This window comes from Poecilia reticulata, unplaced genomic scaffold, assembly GCF_000633615.1.
Source record: "Poecilia reticulata strain Guanapo unplaced genomic scaffold, Guppy_female_1.0+MT scaffold_125, whole genome shotgun sequence".
NCBI classification, from domain to species: domain Eukaryota; kingdom Metazoa; phylum Chordata; class Actinopteri; order Cyprinodontiformes; family Poeciliidae; genus Poecilia; species Poecilia reticulata.
Window position 1 is genome coordinate 1456488 of NW_007615013.1, and position 18908 is coordinate 1475395.

Here is an 18908-nt window from a genome sequence, read left to right on the forward strand (position 1 = left end):
TCTATCTATCTATCTATCTATCTATCTATCTATCTATCTATCTATCTATCTATCTATCTATCTATCTATCTATCTATCTATCTATCTATCTATCTGTGAATCTTTTCTGCACGTGATTCTGCTGCACAGCGTTGCCATGGAAACAGGCCAGATGAAGGAGGCCGTGTGTGTTTAAAGAACGATCAGCTTTAATATTCTCGTCATTAATAAAGAGACGATCAGAAAATCTGATCCTCTCTGTTAGTAATTCATCCACTGAAAGGAACTTTGTGCTTATTAATAAAATCTAAATGAATGTCCAGATATTTAAGATCAGCTTCATCTGAGTGACGGGAAGTAAATCATTTCTGTCAGTGGAATCCAACCTGTTGGATCAAATCAACTCTCCCTTTTGACAGGAAGACATTCCCACCAGAACCAGAACCAGAACCAGAACCAGGCTGTGTACTGCGCTGACTGGAGGTTCTGAACAACCAGACTCACTGAGCAAGGAGTACCTTCTATGAGAACGACAGTTACTACAATATTTTCAGATCAAAAAATAATATTTTGGAACCTTTTGTAAGTTAAAGTCAAATATTACAGCAACACAATAAATCAGCCAATCACAGCGTTACTTCATGGTCAACCAGATGGTTATACCTCAATATGTGCAACCATTACAATAAACATCATATCTGAGCCTGATCAGCTGTAGACCCGAAACATCAGCAAAGTGCTAACAGAACAATAACTCTATCATCAGAAACATTTATTGATCCAAACGCAGCAATGAAAGTTGACCTGCAACCAGGAGACTGAGGAGGAGAAAACCTTCAGATGAGACGTTATGATCCACGACTGGCTTCCTGCTCCAATGACCAATGGCTGGTTCTGCTGCTTTGACCAGAAGGCAGAGAAATCTTGACTGAGCTGCTCGTCTCCATGCAGGCGGGTTCTGTGTACCACCAACCGACAGAACGAGCTGCTACTGATGGCGTGCGCCAGCGTTAGGTTGACAGGAACCAGGTGGACACCTGTAGCTGAACGGTAGAAGAACTAGGAGTCAGGAAGGAGAGGCGTGACTGGACCAGCCACTTAACTTAAAAAAGTCCAAGAAGGTGTCGACAAGCCAGGTGACCGATTTGGCAGCCCAGTTAATTGGTTGATCATCACTTGGTTTTATCTTTCTTCCATTCAAGCACTATCGTAAAATGGTGGAAATAACGTTTAAATGAAGCTGTCTAGTCAAAGGCCTTTGACTAGACAGTCAAAGTCTTCTAGTTATAGCCGTTTTGTTCTGAGAGCCAGAGAAAAACAATCATCCCCTTTAGACTTTAGCTCTCAGGTCTGCATGAGTCTCGTAGCGCCTCTTTATGACCAGCACATTTCCGTCTGGAACGGTTCTGTGTAATAAAGGTTCAGGGGGGTCAGGTAGTTTGTGGCCCTCGGAAACTTTCAGGGGCCCAACCAAAGGTTCAGGGGTCACATTCATCACATTCTCTTCTTTTATTCTCTACAGTTGTGTTGGATTTGAACAGGACAATGGGGTCGTCATCACATAATTCATCACCCGCCCCCGCCAGGGGGGCCTCAGACTTTGGTTACCATGGTAACAGCGCTGGAGCCGGTTCAGCAGAGGACCAGGAAGCTGGTGCTCAGGGCATCCACCTACTGCTGAGACCTCCAGACCTGCTGGCCCCCAGTCTCCCCCCAGTACTCCCCCCACACAGCCAGCCCACCCTCACCCCTCCACCCCCCTGGGAGCAGGGCCCCTCCCTAGAGGAAGCATGGGGCTCTGGGGACTACCTGGAGACTCTGTCCTTCATGGTGCCTGACGGGGAGGAACTGGGCCTTGCCACACCACTACCAAGCCACCCTTGGGACGAGGACTCTGATGGGGACTGGGTCTCTTATGACACGGCCTTCCCGGCCCGTCCAACACTCCCTCTGTTTTCCCGTCCCCCCATCACCCCCTCCTCCACCCCTACTGTTCCTCTGCACACCCACACTGCCCATCTGGATGTTTTTTCCACATGGGATGAGGAATATGACCTGGAGGACATGATGCCTCTGGAACCGACGGAGGTGCTGCTGCCGGACATGAACAGTCTGGAGTACTACACCAACCTTCTGGCCCGGGAAAAGCAGAAGGAGATGGAGGACCAGATACCTGGTACCAAGTCCAGACCCTCCATTACTCCCACAACAACACAAACTCGCCTTTCCCCTCTGACCCCAGTCCCAACCCTCAGTGGGTCTCCACCAGATCTAGAGCATAAACATCCACCACGAGGACCCTTCCCTCCCGTCACTCCCTCACCTTCTCTTACAAGTGAAAAGTCACCTACTCTACCAAGCTCCTCCCAAACCCCTTCCACTCCTGCTCCACCTTTTACAAAAACCAAAGGCCATGGTCCAGGCCTCCCTCCTCGACCCCCATCTAACACTACCAGCCAGGTGCCACCCCCTCCCCCACTGGGACCACCGGTTCGGCCTGTCAAACCAGAACGACCATCAGTGATCACAGAAAAAACAGCTAAACCTCCAGCCATAACGACTACCACCCAGATTACCTCCATCAGCCTCACCAGAGGGCCCCCAGTTACCACACCCAAAGGGGCCCAGACTCCGCTCACCAGACCGTACCTGTGCAACGTCACCAAGCCTGAGCTGTATCTGGTCAGAGTGGGTAAGTCCCCCAGCCTGCATGTGACAGGAAGTGCTGCTTCTTCCTTCAGCCGCCTGATGAGCTTGTTTGTTCTGCAGTGAGTTCTAAAGGCTCATCGGCCGGGTTCAGTCATGTCCGCGATGTCCTGAGGAGAGAGTTCAACCGCTCAATAGAGCTGCAGGTAATCATGTGATCCCATGTACAGTCTCTGGTTTCAAAGCTGGTTTCTTATTATTACTAATTATTGTAAAGAATAAACTGCATAAGCAACTCAAGCATAATTTCACCTGGAGGAGTTTGGTCAGCATTTTCTGACTTCAGGACGACCCAAACAAGCTTGATTCTCTCTGCTCTGTTTTTCAGTTCCTGAGAACTCCATCCAGTTTTGCCTTTCGTGTCGTGTCTGGACCAATGATATTCACTGCCGTATCTGTCATCAACGCTCTCCGTCAGTCACCGCGCAGTTCAGGCCCCCTTCCTACAGTTTCCCCTCTTTATACCATCCCTGACCTCTGGTACCAGATCCACTCGGTGCTGCAGTTTGTTCCCACCCATGTTGACGTCAGAGTGTGCAACTTTAGTGAAAGGGTGGAGCGAGGGCTGATGATGGCATATGCAGAGAGCCGAAGGAGGTCACATGAGGCAGGAAACATCACTGTCCAGGTGAGTCTCACCTGTTCATTGACGTGCTGATGTCAGGTCAGATAGTTACATCTCTGACCTCCTCACACAGCTGCTGAACATCACAATGAGCAAAGGCTGGCCAGCAGTGGGGCAGAAGGTTCCTGTTGACATCACTTTCGCTGTACGAGATGGGAGGGGCTACTTGGCGGGGTCAGAGGTTAGCGAACACCTGAGGAAGCTCAGCTTGGTGGAGTTCAGCTTCTATGTTGGATTTCCTGCTCTGCAGATTGCAGAACGTACGTCAACACACAACTGAAGGTTGAACACTGCAGATGGCTGAATAGTTCAGCCACACTTCATAGAAGTAGAAAACAGTTCACAGTATTAAACACATGCACTGTAACAGGTGTGAGTTTAATTTTGAAATGCTTGTGTTCACAGCCTTCCACTATCCGGAGCTAAATATGTCCCACCACCTGCGTGACACGTGGGTCCGTACAGGTAAACGCAGCTCAACTCAACCTAAAGAAGGTTTAAAAAGGTCAAACCAGCAGGTCTGAGAGTTTTTCTCGGTGCTCTGTGCTGTTTCAGTCCTGCTGGGTGTTCATGAGCAGCAGGTGGCTGAGAGGAGTTTTAAAGCTCGTCTGGAAAGACGACTGGCTGTGCTACTGGAGGAAGGACTGCAGGAGACCAGCAGGAGGCGCTGGAGAAGAGCAACCGCTGTGGGCAACAACAGTTTGCAGGTAAAACATGAAACATACAGTAAAATGATTCATTTTAATTTGAAAGTCTTTCATACCTGTGAAGGTCATGTGATCATTTGACTGACTTCTTTGTAAACTGACTCAAAACGACACTTGTTGTGAATTGGTGCTTAAATAAACTGAACGGCCCGTCTGCAGTTCCTTTGCTTTACCTCCTTCTGTCAGATTACTGTTGAATAAAGGTCACTAGTGTGTTTATATATATATACAGTATATAGCCCCAGTAACCATCACTGTGGCAGATGTCCAACAGTCTCATGTATGAAAACCTGGACAGCACCAGGACCTGACATGATCCAGACCTACTGGATGAAGAAACTCACTGCCCTCCATGAGCGACTGGCAGCTCAACTGAACCAGCTGCTACAAAATGTTACTCACCCTGAATGGTTAATTTTTATATATTCAATTCCCTTCTTTAAAGTGAATTGAATGGAATTGCACCATCTGATTCTCCAGGGCTGCACTGGCTTCCTATGCAGCCTGAACTTTTGTTCTATCTTGTTTCACCTGTGCAAAATGTACCCAGGATGACAGACACATTGAATAAATTGATGTTAAGTTTTAAAACAAAATCAAAAACCATCTGTTTATTCTTCATTATGGTCCCTCGTGAGAAAACCCAAATTCCAAAATATGCATTCAGATGCAGAACGTTCTGTGGAGAATCGGTCGGCTTGGATATTCTGTCGGATGTAATAAATCTCCCCGGTTGTGTGTCAGGTGGTGCGGATATCCAGGCTGTCCGGTCCAGAGCGCCCCCTGGAGGTGTTTTACTTCGTAGAGGGTCCCGGTGGGGAGAGGGTCCCGGCAGAGCTAACTGTAGCCACCATGAACCGCCTGGACCTTCAGAGGGCCGCCATTGTTCTTGGACACCGAGTCCAGAGGCCTCTGGCTCAACGTGAGTGAGAAGCTAAATCAGAGACAGATGTTCCAGGGATTTTAATCTGAGGCATCAGGTCAGACTCATCTGTTCCTGTCCTGTGTCCAGCTGTAGAGACTCTTTCTGTTCCTCCGGCTGAGACTCAGAGCAGCAGCATTTGGTTGATCGTAGGGGTGGTTGTCCCTGTCCTACTGGCTGTCTTCATTATCATCATTCTCTACTGGAAGCTTTGTGGGTCTGAGAAGCTCGAGTTTCAACCAGATGCCATCAACACCATCCAGCAGAGGCAGAAGGTACAACTGGAAGTGGTAGATTTCCTCTGGTTGAGATGGAAACGAGTTCAACTCTGACTCTGGTGTCCTCTGCAGCTTCAAGCTCCTAGTGTCAAAGGCTTTGACTTTGCAAAGCTCCATCTTGGTCAGCACAGTAAAGACGACATCATGGTAATCCAGGAGACGGGCCCACTACCTGCCCCAATAAAAGAGGCCACGCCCTCCGATGGTGGAGAGCTCAACACTCCCAAGTCCAAAGGATCATCCACTAAAGCAGCACGTTCAAGTCGCCGCAGGGGAAGGTCAGCCAACTCCTGTAAAACCTCTTTAAATAGTTGAGTTTGCTAAACATTTCTGCTGCTTTTGTCACTTCAAACAAACATTCAGCTTTAAAATGATTCTCCTGTTGTCTGGATAGAAGATGTAGATGTGCCCCTGTTACTGTATCTCAAACGACTACAAGCCTTTTAGAAAAGTCCTCAACAACATTTTTCCACATATCAATTCAGTTTCTGTTCAACCAGCTGCTGGACTGACACATTGTTCCCCGTAGGCTCAGCCCTTCAGACGAAGACTCGTTAGGAAGTGAGCAGTCCAGCGGCAGGGAGTCGGCAGAGGAAAGCACCAGACCTGTGGCCACACCCAGTGAGGGCAAACACCACAGGAAGGCCCCTAAAAATGGTAAGACCTGATGACGTCATCATGTAAACCTTGAGTAGGAAGGACTCACATATTAGGATAATGGGGAGCAGATCAACATATTGTTTTTTGATCAATTTTCTTTCCGTTTTTCTATTTATTGCACCCATGAATTTAGGGAGGAGCAAAATAGGTAAGTTTAACCCTTTACACATTGATGTTACTCTTATTACTTACCTCATTCCTCACATGCAGCTTCAACTTGCTTATTCTGAAGTAGATGCAAAACGACGCTTTCATGAGCAAAATCCAACCTGGAGAATAAGACATTTGAAAAGGCTTTTAGGAATCTGGGGGTATTTATGTTGAGGAAGGTGACTGCTGGACTCTAACACAAGTTTAGTGTGTTTGAACATACTTTAGTAGTATTTAAATAGTATTAAATTACAACTTTTAGTATACTTAAACGTAATTTTTTGGAACAATTTCAAGGAGTACTTAGTGTACTTTAAGTATACTTTCTTTATGTACTATTTATATATTTTGAGTGTACTAATTCTGTCATAGAATTATATTAAAAATATACTTTTAATATACTTTAAATATATTTTAAATACATTAGTAATGTATTTAAATTACATTTAATTTTTATTTTTGATTTACTGCTATTGCTAATAAAGTTAAATTTTAATTACTCATAAGTCTTTATTCCTATTTTCCACATGACATGCATAACTACACTGCAGTACTTACATTGTTTTAGGCTAAAATTACATGGAAAGATTAATTACACAAGATGTTCAAGGTAATTCAAATATTTTGTTTTATTACCGACATTTTAAAATTGTCCAATTTTACTCAAAACTTTATGAACTTTACATAAATGATCAGTTTACACATCAAAAGTGAACACATGAACATGAACATGAAGTGTGACAATAAAACAAAGTGAGGATCAACAGAACATTCCGGTTCACTGCATCTTACAGGAACCTACCAAAAAGAACAATAGAGCAATTAAACAGAAAGTATTTGTATTTAAAGAGAACAGAAAAATGGCAAATAAAAAAATACTTACAATTTCAAGACGTTGTGGACTCGCCATGTATGTGACATCATCAGAACTGATGATGATTGGGACCAGATGCCTGGGGTGGAAAAACATTTCTGGGTTTCTTCTTTGCCTGTTTATGTTAGAAGTAGAAAATAAAAAGTCAGCAATGTCAGAATCAGTTGATGTTGGCATTAACTATGAAGCTGTTTTAAGTTTGGACTTAAGGAGACAAACTACCTTAAAATCTTTCCATCCATGATCTGAACACACTGATCCTTGCAGGGTGGTGAGGGGGGCTGGTGGTGCCCATCTCCAGCAGCCATCAGATGAGAGGCAGGGTTCACCATGGACAGGTCACCAGTCCATCACAGGGCCCTGAAAGACAACAACAAATAAAAAAAATGAAAGATAAATGTTAGATTAACGAGAAGAGAAAAATTATTTCCAGTTACCTTTAAATCAAATCATGTTTATTAAGCACTTGGTGTTGGTAACACAGCAGTTTTTGTTGTTGAAAATGTAGCTTTAGCTCCTCATTGAAACAACAAACTTACATCATGAAGACGATGTGAAGGTTCATCCTCAGAGCTGGTTGGTGACCTGGTGGAGTCAGAGCTTCTTCTGAGACAGAAAGTCTTTAGGTTTCCTAACACCTGATTTCTCTGGCTTCCTCTTTCATCTTCACATTTCATTTCCATCCGTTGTTGTCTCGTTGTGTTGTCGTCTAACTCTGACTATGACGTCACCAGCTTGAATTTGCCAAAATTACTAACTATAGTCAAGGCCCTCTCTACTTTGAAGGCAATATTATGTGAGTAAAATGGTGAATTTGAACAGCGTCTGTTTTCTTCCCTGCTTCAAGTTTTTTCTTCTCTTTATGGCGTTTTTTTCATGAATGTGTGAAATACCGCCACCATCTGGTCTGKAGWGTGAACTGGAGCTAATCCTGTTTATAGATCTTACATCTGAAAATGGATTGGGTACTTTAACATYTCATCATGATTATCATTTTTTATTCTTTTAACAAAAATAGTAAAAGATTATCAAGGCAAGTAAAAAGGCATAGTTTTTAGGTGCTTAAAAAGTATGCCTACAAATKACATGAAAAGTACTTTATAGGTGCCTAAAAGACAAACTTGTGCATCAATCAGTTTTATTTAGTAACCAGGTCGCTGCGTGATGCAGACTTTCTGCCCACGTCCCTCTGGAACATGAGATCTGGATCTCAATGCGGYTCACCTGGTTAAATAAAGAAATAAAAAAGGCATCCTTTATTACACTAAAATGTACACTGAGATGTAATTTAAAACATAGTGGAATTAATAATCTAAAGTACTGTTAAGTGAATTTAAAAAAAAATCTATTTCAAGCATGTATTTAAAAATATGCACAAAATATATTTTAAATATATTTTAAATATGCTTGAGCAAGTGTATATTTACATTTGGGCAAATATATATTTTGTTCACTTAAAGTATACTTTTATTTTATATATTTATTAAAGTTCTAATTTCGAAATTGGTCCAAGTATACTTTTAGTATACTTTAGATATATTTATAGGTAGTACACTTAATACTTAGTATACTTAAAGTGTACTTTCACAAATGTAAGTATGTTTGAAATATAATAAAGTATACTTTTGTTCACCTGGGTAGGAATCAGAGGAGACTGAAAAACTGAGTGCAGACAATTGAGAAACAACCAGGAAACTAAGCAACTGGGTAAAGCAAATAAAAAGATGAGCGGCATGTCAGCTATCGTCATTAATCACAAGTTTAAACAGTAACATCCTGCACAGCTGAGTTTTCAAAAATGAATTTGATTGTGTGGGATGACAGGAGGAGATGTGCAGCATCAGTGTTGGAGGGTCTACAGAACATTGACCTCTTCAGCTTTGTTTTGCTTGACCAATGTGGGAAACAGACATGGAATCCGTACAGCTTGTCACATATTCTCCTGGACTCTAGGGGGCAGTGTAGGGTTAGCATCCAACACTACGCAACATGTTGTTAGTAACAACATGGTGACATCCATGAGTGTGGTGGTCTTCATGGGCAGAATCATGTTGGCAATAATGGAAGTTAATAATTAATAACATTTACTTTTTGTTTTTAATTAAAGAGACTAAAGAGATTCAGTTTTAAAATATTTCATAAACTTTGTCCAACAAAACAATTTCTCAAGTGAAAATTTGATCTGGAAAATGTTGATTGTGTTTCATGTTGCTATTCGGAGTTTGGAACAGATTTTTTATGGGAGGTTGTTTGTGGGTTTTGATTGTAAAATGTCATTATTTCTGTCTTTGGTGTTTGGACTGAACTGCAAAAACAACAATTTTGAACTTCTCTTAAACAAAATAAGAAAAGTTGGAAAATAATATAGTTGAGATCTTAAAGTTAAACTCCAACTAAACCTCAGGTAAAATGACCAGTTTTTATTTCATCAGTTCATTTTAATCCCCTTCATTACTTATTTTTACACAATTTTTTATACATTTTAGTTTGTGTGTAATTAATATGTAGTGAGACTCTAATATACGTAAATAGCTTGGTTATGCCCGCTGCTGTTGTCACCACGTGTTTACAGCTGAGTCAGTGATCAGTTCACCACCAAACGATTTTACATTCAAATGAATACATGAGAAGACATTTGGCTGTGACTGGGGTCGGGTCGGGTCGGGTCGGGTCGGGTCGGGTCGGGTCGGGTCGGGTCGGGTCGGTTCCCCTGCAGACTCCACTCTTCACCTCGTCTTGAGCTAACAGAGTTTTGTCCACCTCTTAGCTGCTCTACTTGCTACCAGGTGGTTGGTTGATGTGTGTGAAATAACTTTTTTTTTTGACTCCTCCTGGGAGTCAGAGACTCCTTTTGGGTTTGAACAGTTTCCTGATCAGTCAGTTGTTCCTCTACCCCCAGCGGTCCCACCAGGCAGCGGTCCAGATGAACTTCTCTCCTCATCCTCCATCTTTGACCATGTTGACCGTCTCTCCCGTGGCTCTTCAGATGGAACCCGTCGCCAGGCCAACAAGGTGCAACTTATTGCCATGCAGCCGCGACCAAGTCCGCCTGCGGCACACGGCCCGCCACAGCCGAGTCCCTCCCTCACTGAAAAGGTCAATACTGAGGTAGGTCAGCCACATAATCCAGACGCTGCCATAAGTCATAATAAAGCATATTTGCTGTTGCCCAACAGGTGGCACTAAGGCACAAGTCTGAGATCGAGCATCACAGGAACAAACTGCGCCAACGTGCAAAGAGGCGGGGCCAGTGCGAGTTTCCTTCCATGGACGACATCATGGATGCTTTTGGAGACGGTCCGGTTCAGAGCGAAGCGGCCCAGCGGCTCTACAGCTCCGCCCACGACCACATGGACTGCATCCTTCAGGCCGAGGGAGCCTCACCTCTGACCCCCGCAGACTCCAGGAAAAGGTCAGAGTTGGCCAACGACATCCGAGCTGAGAAGTTTGAACTGGGATAAATCTGTGTCAGTTGTCTCTGTTTGTTAGAAATGATCAAATTATTTAGTTACTTTAGAAATAGATGCTGTAAATGGTAAAATGAACTCGAACATGCGTTACCTGTTTAACTTCAGGTTCTGCTTTCTTTACCTTTAGTAGTTTCTGATTATTTGGACCCTGAGGAGCTTAAATCTAACTTTGCTGAATCTGTTTTTATGCTTCTCTGCACTAAAGCTGCACTTCTTGACTCAAAGGAAATAATCAAAGCAACACTTGGTAATTTAAAGATGGATAATCCAATGTAGCTCAAAGCTGAATCAGATCCTTTTTGTGTGTTTTTTCTCTCCAGAGGGAGGCGCTCTCCTCGGGGCCGGAGGCCTCATCAAGGACCAGGAAGTCTTCCAGATACAGACAGAGATCGGCTGCTCACAGACCAGAGCGCCACCTACAGGAAGTACCCCGGACTCAACAATGTAGCGTACATGGTAGGACAAACCAAACTTAACCTTAAATCAATCCACTTTGGGATTTATTGGAGCTGTACCGTTCTGGGAAAATGCTTTTAATCATTTGCTATGGAGCTGGAAATGATCTGGTAAAATCAGTCAACAGTCGAGCCACTAATCAGGAAACATCCGTCAAACGGAACTGGACCAATCACAATGAGAGGGATGTTATGAGTAGGTCTTCATTAGTGGGCGGGTTATGTCAGATGGCAGGTTAACTTCCTGTCACTGAAATTAAAAACTGTTCAGAGTGAAGCTCTCTGTTCCTCACCTGGCCACAATGTCACCAGGAGGAGGAGAATCAAGCCAGCGTAGTGATGGATAATAATGTGTACATCAGACCAGGTTAATGCTCTGGTTCTGGTGTTTTACACCACAGATGTACGGCTTGCAGCTCATCCCGCTCCAAAAGATGGCAGAACGTCTGACCAATCAGTCGTTCCTCTGCTCCTCCTCGTACAGCGGTCCCATCAGGCACCGGTCCAGATCAACTTCTCTCTTCATTCTCCATCTTTGACCATATTGACTGCAGTTAAATTAATTACGCTGAACAGCTGCCGTCCCCCCCATGCTCCTCTCTGACAGCGCTGAGCAGGTCACTACTCTCCACTACAGGCAGTAAACCTGGAATTTATTTATATTTCAAACAATACTGTTTCAGTATGTCTATATTCACTTGATTTCACTGTGTATTTATAGATGTTTATATTGGTTCTGCTCTGTCCTTTATTCTGCTGTAACAATGTAAATTTCACTGCGGGATTAATGAAGGAATATCTTATCTTGTGTCTGCTGGCCCCCTGCAGTTCGGCCCGCATTCACATAAATCACGGACCAATTAAAACATGCAGTCTGTTGCCACTCAGATCGCTGGCGTACAAAACCAAGCTTGGCGGGTTTGTAGGTGGTTATGAAAATGAGGAAGAACTGAGCAGAGTACATTAATCTGTTTTTTTATTTATTTTTATTAAATTTTAACATCCTCAGTGATCTAACCTGCAAACCAAAGAGAAGAGCTGTTTTGGAATATTTGTATTCTGACAGTATTTTTGCATCTAGCCGACTTTTATCACTCTTTTTGATGCGTAGAAGAAGAGCACCTGCTGCACATTGTGCCAGCGGGGCTCAGCAATGCCCCCTATCTGTGCGGCATGGTACTTTCTGCCTCACCCCACACATTTTCACTGCACCCCCAGAAAGATCCAATATGTCCGTCTTAGTTATTAAATATATCAGACACACTGGAACATCAACGTGTGATCAAACATGAATGTAAAGAGAGACACCAATAAGCATGCACCAACTATCTACTTTATTCCCTTGTGACACAGCGCCCCTAGAGGTGAGACACAGTACTGCCTGGCTTCATACTTCTTCCATGTATTTGAACAAGCAATGCGTAAATGTGGAAATTTTTATCAAAAAATTGCCGAATCTAATCTTACAGAAAATAAAATTATTGATAAATGGACAAAATAATTTTCTGTCATTGTTATAACTAATCTCACTTGTCTTGAGGACAAGTGAGGCACTGCTTCACCCGTTTGTGTTAGGGTGGTGGTCATTGTGTTCCAGGGGTTGGTATGAGTACCAGAGTCCAGCTGGTCCAGACTTACCTGTCTGATTCAGATTCCCTGGTGGGTCCGTTAAGAACCACCACAGCTGAACATGTTCTCTGATCTGTTTCCTGGCAGTCGGACCCTGACTTGCCCCCAGACCACGGCAGTCCCTCCCCTACTGATGAGGTCTTTGACTCAGCCCCAGCTCCCCCTCCTTACATGCCCCCCCAGCCTTCTATTGAGGAAGCCCGGCAGCAGATGCACTCCCTGCTGGATGACGCCTTCGCCTTGGTATCACCATCTTCACAGGCCAGTGGCGTAGTGAGTGAGCCGGGTGATGGGCAGTTGGAGTCTTACCTTGCAGCACCTCAACCCCAACAACTTATTTTCCACATTGAGATCAAATACTTTAGTTATGCACTGTGAAATCTTTCTATTTTTGTCCGCAGAGATATGCGGAGTTGGGAGTCTCCCCCACATCCATCCAGGGTCTGCTGCAGAGGTTAGTTTCATCTGGACACTTAGAAACACGCCCAGGTCTGTAGACTGAAGGATTAACCCAGTGTGTCCCAATCAGGCAGGGCCTGGGCTCAGGAGGATACGTTTCTACTGGAGAACAACTGCAGGAGTCGGTGTACTCCAACAGGGGGAAGTATGAAGACCCTCCTTCATCCTCCAGACCCCGACCTGTAGGGGGCAGTACAGGTACAATGAGCAAACATCCAGCCTTCTGAGCTTTGAGACCACTCTGCAGACAGAAAAGACTGACCCTACTCCTGCTCTGACCCCCACCAACAAATTGGTGACCCAGAAATACTCTTAAGGCCCCCACATACTCGGGCATACTGTGTGCACTCCGTGAGCTGCGCGTACTATCCGTGGATGGTTGAGACTTTATATTCAAGTGTACTGATTGGCTCAAATTGTCTTGAGACACATTTCTTTATTTACCTCAATCCTAGTGGGTACTAGCAAGTTTGATGAGCTAGTTGGGTGCTTAAATTTGTTTCTTCTCCTTCTGGGAAGAATCAACACACCTGTCAGTGCGGGACAGAGAGTTGCCACATGTTGGTTCATCCATCGAAGTTAAAGAGCCGCTGCTGAGTCAGCAGAGGTTCCTGCTGCTCATTGGGGCAAAGGAGCTCTGAATACAACTGCAATCAAAAGGATCCACTCATAATAAGCTTTATTTATGTTTCAGAAGCACAATTTTGGTCGACGTAATAATTTGTACAGCTATCCAAAATGAGCATATCCCTCATCATCAGTGCCGTTGTTTGAAAAAAAACAGTCAGACTCAAATGATCAGACCACCTCTCTGCTCCGCTTTCTGTATGATACACCATGTCAATGTTTGCGTAAATGTAGCTAATAAAGCCTGTTGCTGTGAAGCATTTTCGCTTTTTGTGACATCACTGTGTCATGTTGACTTTATCATGTTGACGTCGACTTTAAAATAATATGAAGTGACGTGACCCCTACTCTCAACCTCAGCAGCTTGGTGTGTCATGAAATCCAGTTTGATGTTAGCATTTCCACTGGGTAGCGGTCATAAAAATGTATCTTTCCACGGACGTGTCTGGCGGACGTCCACTTTGAGTCCCCGTAGAGTACGCGCGGACCCCCACGGACTGAAGTACGCCCGATTATATGGGAGCCTTTATTGTCTTGTCTGTGTCTTTTCTGTTACCCTCCAGGGGCCCAGCTTCACCATCTGACTCAGGTGGGTTTGTCCAGTCAGATCGGTGCGTACCCTGGAGTAGGTCGCAGTATGTCTGGACCCACTGGCTCCAGCTGGCACCAGCAGCACTCAGACCAGGACCTATGCAGACCTGGAGGTAGCAGAGAAAGTGTAAGTCATGCAACAGATGAGATCCAGACCCTACAGAACAGTTCTACTGGTTAAATGACTCTGACAGGAACTTTTGGGTGTATATCTCGTTTACTTCTAACCTACCAGTGATGTTACTCACAACAGACATGTTTTATTGTACCTCAGTCAGCCTTGTTGTTCCTTTTCAACGTGCTTTATAAATAAAGTGCAATGGGATGCTAAAGACGCTCTGAACGTCGTTCTAATCTACACCCTCGCCCCATTTGCTGTGAATTAACTCATCCTTGTATTTTCTCCAGGTGCTGTCGTTCCCTGAGTTCTCCTCTTCATCTGTTTTTCAAATGCCCAGCTCTTCGTTACGGGACCCATCGGCTCCGCCCCTCCTCTTAACCTCGCCCACCCCAGAATATCCACCCGAGGATGCCTCACCATCTGCCCACACATCCGCCTCCCTCATCAAGGCGATCAGGGAGGAGCTGCGACGGCTGGCCCAGAAACAGGCGGCAGTGACCAGCTACCCTTAACTGACCTGCACCTTTTTAAATCAGGAGTTACAGTAGCTGTTCTACTAGTTGGTTAAGTACCTTGAACTGTGCCGCTAAACGTAAAATACCCATGATCTAAATGGCAGCGTCTCCTGACGACCATCAGGACTTAACAGGGTTTTATCTTTTTATTTGTCTGTCCACGACCCTTTCGCCCTGCATTCATCGCCCAGATTCACGTTTCCACTAAAGTGCTTCCTGGAGTAGATCACTGAGGATCGACCGACCTGGACTTCTACACTGACTCATCCTTTCTGAACCTCTGGAAGAACAATACAGCCCCCAACCATGAAACGAGAGGTCCCTCTGAGTTGTGAAGTTCATGGCCTTTTGTGGTCTAGTCATCTACCTTCAACTCTTGGAGCTCATCCCTCCTGGCCTTCTGAAGTGGATAATACCTGTTGGAGTTCTGAAGCAGAAGCATTGCGATTGGTTTGATTTTGAACTTGGATTGTATCTATCTTAGTGGGAGAGTTTTCAATTGGTCTTTAGTGAACTAGTCACACATCCTGCTCTTTTGGTTAAAGCAACACCTTGCAGAGTGAATGTCTCTAGTTGTACAACAAAATGTTTTCCTGTTGTCTTTGAGTTCCTGGTGTAAAAGGGCCCTTTAAACCTTTGGTCATTGCTCCCTACTAGAGTTATGAAGGCTGGGATGACCCATCAGTCCTTGTTGAGCTAATTCTTCACATGAAGAAAACTTCTGAACCCTTGTAGATCTGATGATGGGTCTTATGGTTCTACAGCAGATGAACACTTCTGGATTAAATTGACCTTCTGAATAATATGGTATGGGTTCCCCCTTTTAGAGTTTGAACAATGTTGCTCCAGTGTTTTCTAGTTTAGTTATGATTCATACGTGGACTTTATTCAACCTTTTTAGCCTTCTGAGATAAATGGGAAACTCTGGAAATCTGCAGCAGATCGTTGTTTCCAGGATATTTAGGCCATTGTTAACCTAGAGGGAACATGTGAAGCTCACTGTCCTTCCAGAACTTGAGGGGCATTTGCCCATTCTTGGGGGTGTATCGTTCCTTCTGAAGCAGGTCATCTTTCTGGATTCCCTGTGGTGCTAATTGTCAGCCTCATTACATTTAAACATTGACCACATACTGCCTTCCATGATCCATCAGCCACGGTGATCATGTATGCATCTACGAACCATACAGAAAATATATTTGCACTGTTTATAGCAGGAGGTGCAGCAAAGTTCTGACAGCATGACAAACTATTAGAAAAAATACACACACACATACATGCACATATATGTGTGTGTGTGTGTGTGTGTGTTCATATAAAGCTATATAAATGAAATACTTAGAAATAGAATCCCAATGAGCACAATATTAATGTGAGAGTTACTATTGGAGTATTGAGATGTTCTGTATTTTTTATTGCTTATATATGAAATTATGCTTTAATGCTTTATTTAAATCAAAAAAAGACCAAACTACTGTTCCACGGTTGTAAACTCTTGTGTTTGAGCTTGCTGTAGATTCTGAGACCGTTTGTTGCGTCGCTGCTAGCTTGTGTGTTTGTGTATCAGTGGTAAAAAAGAAATTGCAGCAAAAGCATCACTTCTCCAGCTTTTTGTGATTCATCTGTTGCTCCCATCTGTTTTCTGTAGACACTGAAGATGGCGCTAATGTTATGTTGGAGATGGTTGCAGTGTGGAGATGGGAGTCTTGGTTTTCTTCTCAGCTGCAGCTGCTTCTCAATGAACAGTTTGATGCTGGACACAAGAGGATCAGCCATGAAAAGAATGATTCCTCTTTTCAGTGAAGCTCCAAAAAAGAGAGAAAAGGAAAAGAAATGTCACCAACCTGAGCTGTTGGTTTAGTTTAGTTTCCATGGAATCTGGTGGAACTTTTCATTTTCAAAGCATAATCGCTGAAAACAGAATAATCAGCAACAGACCCACATATTTAGCATCTGAACGAGACCTCGTTCATTGTCATGATGTTTCCAAGCGGCCCCAGCCCTGCAGCAGCAGGAAATGTCCAGACTGAACTCGGCAGTGGTAGGAGCTGAAGTTGCAGGGAAAAGGTTTTGTAAACGCAGCTGAAAAGGAGCCAGAGATAAAAGCATAAGAAGTGCTGCTCTGGTCCAAACAGTCAGGCTGATGGTGGTTTACTGGTTTCTGTTCAGGTCAGTCAAAGAGCTTCTTTACCAGCAACATGTAACCGTTACCAAGGTTACGCCAATATGACAAGCTCTACATTGTTCAGTCAGCTTGTTGAGCGGCGTTTAGACGACTCTGTCCACACGGCAATGAAAGGATAAGATCCTTTTTCACTTCAAAATACGAGTCAAACTGAACGTTTGCACATTTCCATCAGATCCTAGAATTCCTCCTGAATGTTAGAGAAGAAAAAAGCTCCTATGATGTCCTGTTAGGATGATCAGCTGAATCAACGTCTCCAATCCTCATTGAACTGAACTACAATAAGATAATTCTCTATTGGGTTAGTGTTGCACTTTCTGCAATTGGGACGCTTCATGTTCTGGTCCGTTAAAAGTTCATGTGGCTCCAACAACCAAACCTGATTTGCAGGCCATTATTAGCTTATTTTCTGTTTGTGGCAACTTTCCTGGAAGTCTGCAAACATCTAGATGAAAGCTTGATGGAGTTCAAGTGCAGTTTAAGACGAGCTTCTTCTTCTTCTTCTTCTTCTGTCCCATGGCGTCCACAAGCCCACTTTGCCTCAGGAAGTCCTGACGCTTTGATTCAGCCGCTGCATCTCTGCTGAAAGAATCTGTTGCTTTCAGGAAAGCCGTTGACCTTTTGTTTCCACATGAGCTTCTGCTTTTCTTGGCATGTTCCACCATGTTTAAGGCTTTAGCTGTTTTTGATGTCCCCAGTAATGTTCGGCATGCTGCTAAAATATGTAAAAGTTCAAACAGTGAAGAGTTGTTTCACGTCTAGGTCAGTGAGCAGTGATTCATGTCTCAGCTCATTATTCATCAGCTTTTTTTAAATACATTTCCAAATGATATTTTTTAATCTCAAAGAAGATGGTTCTAGTAAACAGTGTATAAATGAAAGTGGACATGATGTTGAATAGAAATATATATATATAAATATATCTAAAAAATATTTTATCTGTGATTGCTAAATGGACTAAATGGAAGATCAGCTCGGCCTGGTGCCAACTCCTCCTTCATGGACCAACTGCAGAATGCTACTGGCTTGGAACTCTGATTGGACAATGCACCTGTCCGTCAAGCTGTAGGGCTTGGCCACGCCCACAGGATCACATGGTGCTATTTCACAGACTCCAGGTGGATCTGAAAGCCATCAGATCACCGTCATGAAAAGGACAAAAGTCCTGCAGATGTTCCAGGCTGCAGGTTCCTCCTGAATGTTTCCAGCACAAAGTGGATGTTCCTCCATGTTTTCGATGCTCGCAGGTCACAGAAGATCCTTCGCTAAGCAGAGTGTCCAAATATATTCCATTTGGGGTTTTGTGATTCTCACATCTGCACAGCTTTTTTCTCCTTTGTCACATTGGACCTAATAATGTACAGTATCAGTTTTACCTGAACTATGTATATCTTTGGACCAATTGACTCACTGTTGTAGTGCAAACCTGGTATTTTAGATCTGTTTGTTAAGAACAAGCGGCAGCTGGACCGTCCTCATGGTCTGCAGGCTGCCCAGTGAACCATGAGTTGGTTGTAATGGAGTCTTTAAAGTCAAAGCTTAATTTGGGTCCAAAGAAACCCAGAATGGCAGTGAAAGGCCTGTGGACACGCAGGGTGGCTTCATCCAAACTAAATCTGGGTACGAAACAAAATGACAAACAACTCTTGGCCTTGACCGGCTCTGAGAAATGAAGAATATCTGGTCCTCAGTGAAAACTGCAGTTTTGTCGTGAAGGAACATCCACTCAGCTGTTGCTCTGAGCTCAACCACATTCCTGTTTGCTCTTCAGAACCCGACGGCCTGCCCCGACCCGGTGAGTCCAGCTGTGGTCCAGGCCGGGTCTCAGGGTCTCAGGCGAGCCTCGCCTCCTAGTCGCTCTGTGAGCTTCATAATCTGGTGTTTCAAGTCCGACTGATTGTGTTAACAGACATTAATAAAGAGACATTCAGAGTCAAACCTGTTGTCATTTATGAAAA

At 44.0% G+C, this 18908-nt stretch overlaps 1 protein-coding gene across 1 annotated transcript in view; it reads left to right on the top strand.

Annotated features, from left to right (window-relative positions):
* Window positions 1-18888, top strand: part of LOC103459830 (UPF0606 protein KIAA1549) — a 20272-nt gene extending 1384 nt beyond the window's left edge. The window contains 19 exon segments of the mRNA XM_017302972.1: window positions 1502-2671; window positions 2749-2831; window positions 3014-3313; window positions 3384-3570; window positions 3716-3775; window positions 3866-4017; window positions 4762-4939; window positions 5030-5214; window positions 5290-5495; window positions 5747-5874; window positions 6011-6025; window positions 9801-10009; window positions 10078-10313; window positions 10692-10827; window positions 12543-12728; window positions 12857-12909; window positions 12985-13112; window positions 14105-14259; window positions 14541-18888. Of these exon segments, the coding sequence (XP_017158461.1) occupies window positions 1502-2671; window positions 2749-2831; window positions 3014-3313; window positions 3384-3570; window positions 3716-3775; window positions 3866-4017; window positions 4762-4939; window positions 5030-5214; window positions 5290-5495; window positions 5747-5874; window positions 6011-6025; window positions 9801-10009; window positions 10078-10313; window positions 10692-10827; window positions 12543-12728; window positions 12857-12909; window positions 12985-13112; window positions 14105-14259; window positions 14541-14765 (3992 nt within the window). The 3' untranslated portion in view covers window positions 14766-18888.
* The last annotated feature ends 20 nt before the right edge of the window (window positions 18889-18908 follow it).